At 36.4% G+C, this 9,045-nt stretch overlaps 2 protein-coding genes across 2 annotated transcripts; one reads left to right on the top strand and one right to left on the bottom strand.

Annotated features, from left to right (window-relative positions):
* Nucleotides 1–18: 18 nt before the first annotated feature.
* Nucleotides 19–2,503, bottom strand: anapc15 (anaphase promoting complex subunit 15). The gene is made up of 4 exons (XM_058079784.2): nucleotides 2,134–2,503; nucleotides 1,887–1,946; nucleotides 728–871; nucleotides 19–575 (listed from the first exon to the last, which is right to left on the bottom strand). Exons 1-4 carry the CDS (start codon nucleotides 2,251–2,253, stop codon nucleotides 528–530), a joined length of 372 nt encoding a protein of 123 aa, XP_057935767.1. The 5' UTR covers nucleotides 2,254–2,503; the 3' UTR covers nucleotides 19–527.
* A 542-nt stretch (nucleotides 2,504–3,045) lies between these two features.
* Nucleotides 3,046–8,193, top strand: folr (folate receptor). Its single transcript, XM_058079783.2, has 5 exons — nucleotides 3,046–3,188; nucleotides 4,831–4,963; nucleotides 5,939–6,127; nucleotides 6,210–6,345; nucleotides 7,922–8,193. Exons 2-5 carry the CDS (start codon nucleotides 4,835–4,837, stop codon nucleotides 8,191–8,193), a joined length of 726 nt encoding a protein of 241 aa, XP_057935766.2. The 5' UTR covers nucleotides 3,046–3,188; nucleotides 4,831–4,834.
* Nucleotides 8,194–9,045: the final 852 nt, after the last annotated feature.

Below are 9,045 nucleotides of genomic sequence, written 5' to 3' on the forward strand. Positions count from 1 at the left end.
CCAAGCATAATTCTTCACCTGAGTTTTTTTTTTAATAAAACATTTTCATGTTATGTAAAGTGAAAGTACAAAATAAAGCTGCTGCAACAAATTACATAACTGATTACCATTTATGGTCTGTAAGATGGGTCAGCATGTTATATACCAGAAAAAGCCAAGGCCACCAACAATACGAGGGACTTTGCACCAGGAACAACACCCCAGCCTCAGCTATTTTAAAGCTGGATGACCCTGAACAACTTGGATGGGTATGGACAGGAACCAGCACTTGGTTTCCACAAAGGCTGAAGGGATGAGTTAAATAAAAGAAATATGTTTACATAAACTCACCAGCCCGTATACTTGCACCATCTGTTGGGGGAAAAAATAAATGCATAATAATAAACATATTGTTAAATTAACATTTCTGAGAGTGGCAGTATTGTATTGGCTCACAAGAGATTCTGCAGATGTGAGGAGAAAACTAATGTGAATGGTGAATGTAAGTCAATAACAGCTAATGGGAAGTAGATGCCCCAAAGTCTTTCTTAAATCATCCATTGGTCTTGGTCTTGGTCTTGTCCTTCCATGTCCACCTAACAAAACAAAAAAACGGAAATCTTTTTCAATCTGATTTCTAAAAACCTCCTGAAATTGGAATAAAACTATTTGAATTTACAATAGTGTGTAGTTCAGCTTGCAATGAGAAGAGATATTCCACAAAAAAAGGACATAACAAGGAAAGCACCTCATTGATCTCTCCATCATCGGGCGACTCATTGTAATCGTTCATCTCATCCATGTCCTGCATGTCTTCTTCGTCTTCAGAGTCGTCCTCACTGTCCTCCTCATCCTCGTCGTCTTCCTCTTCCTCCTCTTCATAGCCTCCTCCCTGCACGCCGTAAATGCAGATGATGCATAGACACAAAAAACATTACAAATCTAAAGGCTAGACGTATGTACATAGTTATTCATAATGAAAAAAACTGTCACAAAAAAGACACACAATCAGTCAATTAGCAAGCCATAATAACAATAAAAATAATGTTTAGTATGAGTGGTTAAAAATAGTAAAGCATATGGTAATGGTTTTATTTCATTTGAACATGCATCAGATTACAATTGAGTGCATCCCATAATGAGTTCACAGTTCCACATGTCCAAAAGGAGTAGGAAGAAGCAAAGCTTATTAAATCCTACCCCTCCATCTGGTACTTTTACAATCAGTAACTGTTACATTTGTTCACTTCCTGCTTTCTATAATACGGTTTGAGGTTGTTGGTTTTTTTTTTAAATAATGTACCTCATTCCGAAGTACTTTTACAATCAGTAACTGTTACATTTATTCACTTCCTGCTTTCCATAATACAGTTTAAGGTTGTTTTTTTTTTAAATAATGTACCTCGTTCCGAAGTACTTTTACAATCAGTAACTGTTACATTTGTTCACTTCCTGCTTTCCATAATACAGTTTTAGTTTACTTTTTTTTTGTCACGTACCGAAGTACGAGGTGATATGACCATTCAATTACATAATGGGTACCATAGTAACTGTTACATTTGTTCACTTCCTGCTTTCCATAATACAGTTTAAGGATTTTTTTTTAATAATGTACCTCGTACCGAAGTACGAGGTGATATGAGCATCCAATGACATACTGGGTACCATAGTAACTGTCAATATAGTGATATATATAGCACATCATGACTGGTTCAAGACTCTTCATCCTTGTATTTAGCATTTGTTGCTTGCATGTTGTTGAATTTATATTATTTTATAAATAAGAAATCCGCAAATATGCAGGAATCCTCAGCATCCATGCGCAAGGTCAGATGTGGCATTTCATGTAAATCCAGGGATTAGAGGATGGAAGGTTGGGAATAATTGTGTAAATCGGATATAATTACCTCAAAAATGGTTTTCCCAATGGGCAGCTGATTGTTGTCCTTTTCAGCAATGCTCTGCAACTATGTGAAATGAAAAATTAAAAGTTATTTTGTAATTTTGGTAAAACAGAGTATTAAGGATATCTATGCTTTACGTTACTTATCACGCAATTTTCAGTCAAAATAGGCACGAAGAGCCGAAGATGTTATAATAATCTGTTACAGAAATATCAACATGGACGCCACTCCCTATGTGTGTAACGTTTACCCAGGTTTGATGTTGTTGCTCCTGCTGCTGTAGCTCAGTCTCATCCACGCACGGTCGGTCCAAGTTGAACCACAGAGACTCAGTTATTCGTGGAAACAAGGACGGGAACAACGTCGACATGTTGGCTTTAAGAAGAAACCAAAACAACCTACAAACCTATGGTGGTCGCCAATACGGCAAAAAACGATTTAATACCAACGTCTTCCTGTTTAATGAGAATAATAAGTGTCACGCCAAACCAAAAAATAAAAATAAAAATAAAAACAAGAAGTTATCACCACGATAAAAACGTAATAACCCGAGATACCTACATAACACTTTTCAAAACATTCAACACAACTACAACGGACGTTAGAAGTGTTCACTGTATGACGTCCGGTCATTTCCGGTTGCCTGTTATTGCACAAAGGTTCCGCTTTGCTCCTGGAACACAAGCACAAAAGTCAGCAGAAAGCAACAGTGACGATTTCAGTAAAAGAACGCTAAACTCCTGAACATACAGTATCTGTGAAGAAGTACATGAATCTATTTGCCTTAATCAATATACAAAATGGTAATTTTATATATATGCTATCATAATAAATACCACCCTAACTTCATACAAAAAATAATTAAAATCAAACCAAACACTGAATTATCAGTAAGACAACACTTGAACATATTAATTAAAATGTCATGTTTCTTCATTATAAAATGGATCGTCAACTTAGATGACAAATCATCCTAAATGGAATTCTCAGGTCACCTTGCCATTAGTGTGGATACATAGTAGTAGTCCTAGACCTTGAGATAAGACAGCTCTCTCTCACATCTAGCCGTAATAAAGCTCATTATCACACACACGCTTTCTTTTGCTCTGTGTCATACACACCGACACACACACACACACACACACAATGGGCAGACTTTGGACTTTGGAAACATATTTATCGTGACAAACGCCATCATCTTTGGTCACACACGCTTGCATACGCTCCAACTCATACACCCTTTGATACAAGCGTGTTTTCAGAAACTTTCTTGGACTTCAGAAAGAACTGCAGACTCGTAAGACGGTAAAATAATTTCTATGCAATTGGAGAACACTTTAAATATCAATGTTGCTTATTGCAGGTTTTACTCATTTTGATTTTTTAAAAGCAAGTTATTGTATGTGTATAATTATAAATATTGAAATACGGTCTTCATTTTGTGTGATATAGTTATTGATCAATTATTATTTTGTTAGGATTATTGTAAAATACCTTGCAGTCTATGTGAAAGTTGCAGGTAGTAATAAAGCATATTATAGCTGACAGTGAGCCACTTGCTTTATCTGTGGTTTAGTTACAACAATTATGACTATTATGTAATTATGTTATTTTTGACTAACAAGATATTAGTTCAAGTATCTAAAATATGCAAATTTTGGCCAACTCATCCACCACATTGCAGAATTTTTCACAGCATTTCAATAGGATTCAGGTCAGGACATTTAGTTTTTCTTCAGCCATTCAAAGGTGGACTTGCTGGTGTGTTTTGGATCGTTGTCCTGCTGCAGAATCCAAGATGGCTTCCATGTGAGGTCACAGACCAAGCCGGACATTCTCCTTTAGAATGTTTTGATAGACCGCAGTATTCGTGGTTCTATTTATCACAGCAGGTCTTAGACGTCCTGAAGCAGCAAAACAGCCCCAGACCATCACACTACCACCACCATATTTTACTGTTGGTATGATGTTCTTTTCCTGAAATGCAGCGTTACTTTTAGGCCAGATGTAATGACACACATCTTTCAAAAAGTTAAACTTTTGTCTTGTCAGACCACATTTTCCCAAAGGTCTTTGGGATCATCAAGATCATCAAGATGTTTTGTGGCAACAAAACATCTTGATGATCCAAAAGACCAAGAAATAGAGAGGAGCCTTAATGTTCTTTTTGTTCATCAGTGGTTTTTGTCTTGGAACTGAGTTTTTTCCAAAGTCTTTCTTATAGTGGTATCATGAACACTGACCTTAACCGAGGTAAGTGTGGCCTGCAGTTCTTTGGATGTTGTTGTGGGGTCTTTTGTGACCTCTTGGATGAGTCATCGCTGCATTATTGTGAATTTGGTCGACCGGCCACTCTTGGGAAGTTTTACCACTGTTCCGTATTTTCACCATTTGTGGATAACGGCTCTCGGTGGGGTTTGCTGGAGACCCAAAGCTTTAGAAATAACTTTATAATCTTTTCAACTTCAGCTGAGGTGTGATAAACCACAGTTACGTAAGTTATGTTTTAATGGGGAGGCAATCACTTTTTCACACAGGGCTGTATAGTTTCGGTTTTATTTCTCACTCAATAATAAAAAACATTCTTTTAAAAACAGAATTTTGTGTTCAGCCGTGTTACCATTGACTAATATAAGTTTTTTGATGATATGGTGGCAACGGCTCAGGTAGTAGAGCAGGTTGTCCAGAAACCAGAAGGTTGGCGGTTCAATTGTCGCTCCAATCGCTGTCGTTGTCGTTGTATTTAAAGATGTAGATTACTTTTGCTGCCTAGAAAAACGCTATTAAATCTAAGCCGTTATTTAAGTGTGACACACTTGCAGAAAACATAAGAAATCAGGATGTATGAGGTATATTAATGTACAGTCTGTATCCCTACATGTATGAGCAATGTTGTTAAGTTTGTGGAAAGAAACTTTTGTGTGAAATTTGTCTCTTTCTGTTGCAGAGCCATGTGGGTTGTTGTTCTCGTCATGCTGCTTGCCTTGTCCAGTGGCTCTTCTCTGGACAAACTCAACATTTGCATGGATGCTACACACCACAAAGTAAAGCCCGGTCCTGAGGGAAAACTTTACCTTCAGGTGATGTAACCACATGTCCCATAAGATGAAATTGGTGCATATTTATTTTTATGAGTGGTTAACATGTTAGCCCCGCAGTCGTGGGAATTGGGATGATTTGGATTTCAATCTTCATTCTCTGGGTACTCCAGTTTCCTCCCACACTCCAATAAATTGGAGACTCTAAATCAGGGGTCTCAAACTCAATTTACTTGGGGGCCACTGGAGCAAGGGTCTGGGCAAGACTGGGCCACATCAGGTTTTCCAAAAAAAAAAAAAATGCATTTATTAAAAACAGAAAAATATATAAACTTTGCTTTGGTTTCGATTTTCTACAAGAAAAGCTCTGATAAAACATTCCACTGTTCTCAAATATCTTACTTTTTATTTTTCTACACAAAATAAGATGAAAAATAAATAAACAAAATCAAGAATAAAGAAAATCAATCAATCAGTAATAAATAAATAAATATAATAACAACAATAAAACGGCAAATAATAAAAACTTAAGAAACCACATATAGTTGGTGGGTAGACAAATTATTTTTTTTCATATTAAAATGAACAAAGCATTATTAGAGCCCTGTAGACATGACAAAACACGACTATAGTCACATTTATACTCTTTTTATTTACAACATATTGCGCAACTGCAGGGTCTTGAGACACATGCTAACTCGCAAACTAGAGAGCTAGCGACCTAAACGGTAGCCTTCAAGTTATTTCCTTTAAACTTAAATAGCCAAAAACTTACCACTTCCACACGGATAGGGAGGATAACTATTAACAGTTATTTAACCTTTAACATGAACATGAATCAAACGTAATAATTTTTAATGAATGTCAATGTGAATGGTTGTTTGTCTATATGTGCCCAAACTCAACTGGGGTAGGCTCCAGTATACCCAAGCGCCATAGCGGATGGACTATTCTTATAAATTGTATTTCCCTGGCCAATTTCAAGTATAAACAAACATTTCCTTGTGCTGTTTTCAGTGCGCTCCATGGCGTGACAACGCGTGTTGTACGGCCAACACCAGCGCTGAAGCTCACAATGATAACTCCTATTTGTACAACTTCAACTGGAACCACTGCGGTGCCATGAGCCCAAAGTGCAAGCAACATTTCATCCAAGACACTTGCTTCTATGAATGTTCACCACACCTGGGACCCTGGATACAACCGGTGGGTACTGAGTGCCAAGTTTAATTTATACTTAAACACTTCACTCGATTAATTCATGGCTCATCCGAACCATTGTGTGCAGGTGGATCAGAGTTGGCGGAAGGAGAGAATCTTGGATGTTCCTCTGTGTATGGAAGACTGCCATGACTGGTGGGAAGACTGCAAGGATGAGATGACATGCAAGAGCAACTGGCACAAGGGGTGGGACTGGAGCTCAGGTATGATATGCTCTCATCACATGTCTTAAACTTATAATATGCTGTAACATATAAATGATAATATACAGCGGCTCAGCAGGTAAAGTAGGCGTTTAAATGTGAGGCCGTGTTTCCGTCAGTCGACACCATGGCAACTATGCCTACACTCTAAATAGTAATTCAGAGTATCTGTTGACAACACTTGATTTAATACATAAATAAATAAATTAAATTAATTGATTTAGATAAACTTTCTAAGTTGCTAACTTTATTTTTGAACTTATGTTCAAATAATAATGTTGGCTGGAATGGAATGGCCATTATTGTCATTATACAAGATGTACAACGAGATTGGAGAGCTTCTCCTTTCAGTGCAGTATTCAAGTTTTAAAAAAAAAGTATATAAAAGTAGAGTAAAAAAAAAAGACAATTTAACAAGATATGTACAAGATATATACAAGATATCCAAAATATATAGTATTGCATATTGCAGATATTACATGAACTATTACATGAACTTAATTTAGCATGTGATATACACTCAAATTTTATTGTTGATAAGCTAAAAAAAACAAAATTCAAGTTGCCATGACTTAATAAAATTAGCTTGGTAACATAATATACAAACACACACACATATATATATATATATATTAAGTTACTGCTACTTAAAAAGCTGTGTGCATTGTTATTATAATAAAGTACAAATTAAACTACTTTGAATAAAATGATTAAGTCAGTTGACTTACCATATTTTTTTGAGTTATGAACTTAAAAACTTGTCCCGATGACAACAATTATTCAGTAAGCATTACTTAAAATAAGCTTTGAGTGAAGAGGAAAAGCTAATTTGTGCAATGCAATATTGGTTGTTGATTCAAAGCAATTTCAAGTTGCCATGACTTAATAAAATTAGCTTGGTGACATAATATACGCGGCACGGCGGTCTAGTGGTTAGTGCGCAGACCTCACAGCTAGGAGACCAGGGTTCAATTCCACCCTCGGGCATCTCTGTGTGGAGTTTGCATGTTCTCCCTGTGCACGCGTGGGTTTTCTCTGGGTTTCCAGCTTTGAGTGAAGAGGAAAAGCTAATTTGTGCAAAGCAATATTGTTTGTTGGTTCAAAGCAATTTCAAATTAAGTTGTCATAACTAAGAAAGACTAATGAAAACTGTTGGTAGATTTTTTTTTTTTGGAGTTTATTTTTTGAGTGTACAGATATAGCTTATCACCACCAGTCTATGACTGCGGAGTGAATGAAAAATGCACTTTGGGTACCTTTGGGTAAAAATGCACTATAAAAATACAATCTGTCATTAAATTGTAATAGTCTCTTGCTTCTCTAGCACTTTTCCACCTCAAAGACACTCAAAGCGCTTTGCACTGTTAGCACATTTACCTACTGATGATGCAGCATCAACCCAGGCCACACTTTTGACACTCTTATTTAGCTGAAGTGGATGATTTTACACATTGATAGTCTACAATGGCTTCCAGTAAATCGCCTAACTTCTTAAACTGCTGATGCGTTTCGTGGTAATAAATTCTACCTTTTCCCTTAAAAAAAAAGTATCTTAAATCAACTTTCTCTATTTCAGGTATTAACAAATGTCCACGTGACAGCAAGTGTAGAAAATGGACGGACGTTTACCCGACACCCGAGTCAATGTGTGAGCAAATCTGGTCTAACTCCTACCTTTATACTACGCACCTCAAAACGTCAGGGCGTTGCATGCAGCTTTGGTTCAATGGCCCGAACCCCAACAAAAAGGTAGCTGAGTATTACATCAACAAAGCGCAGCAACACCGCAGTTTTACCGTGACGTCACTGCTCTTCCTGGCAGTCTCATCTCTCTCTGTATTGAGATAAACAAAAGAATATTTTGCTTGTTAATTTTGTGGAGCAAACAATAAAGTTTACTTCAAATCTAGTGTTTCCTGTTTTGCCTTATTTTGTCACACAAAACCTATTGAATAGTTTTGTAATATTTGTGTCTCAAAAATATCTTCATATGTTAATTTCTTGCTTCAAAAATTTAGAGGAAACTTTTTTTACTGTATTGACTCAAATATACGACGCCTCTTTTCCCTTTTTTTGGAAAAAAAACCTCGTCATTTATGAAACGTGAGCAGGTATCTTTATTGTGACTGCATCTATACAGGTCATTAATGTGTGTGTGCATGCAAATGTGTGAGTGACAGAAAGAAAAGCTCTGACTTACTTATACAATACAGATGACAGGTCTATTCCAATTTTGGACACGGCTGTCCAAACGTTTTCCACCAATGGCCACGCACTGAAATGTCAAAGGAGGGGAGGAGCCATATAAATAAATCTTTAAAATGTAATTTAAGAAATAAAATAATTCCAGAAGCTTCACACTCAGCTGCAAACCTCCCAAATGCACGTTCTCAACCATTTCATGTTCAATGCAGATATCTTGAAAAATAATTATAAATCAAAGAAAAATGATGATGCCCAACCTTGGACACATTGGTGTTGTTTCCTGTTAATTAATTTCAATCTGTAATGTTTTTATTGACCTACATAAAGGTAATGAATATCACAATCTTCAGATTCAAAGACTGTAGAGTACATAATTAAAGTTTCCTTTTCTGTACTTCCACGTTTCAATATCATAGTATGTACTGTGAAGTGATAAAAGACGCAAGATGTGACGAGATATAAAGCAAAATATATTTATACAATAAAACTCGAAAA

Source organism: Doryrhamphus excisus, linkage group LG8 (genome assembly GCF_037039965.1).
Source record: "Doryrhamphus excisus strain RoL-2023G ecotype Guam linkage group LG8, RoL_Dexc_Guam_v1.1, whole genome shotgun sequence".
Classification (NCBI taxonomy): Eukaryota; Metazoa; Chordata; class Actinopteri; order Syngnathiformes; family Syngnathidae; genus Doryrhamphus; species Doryrhamphus excisus.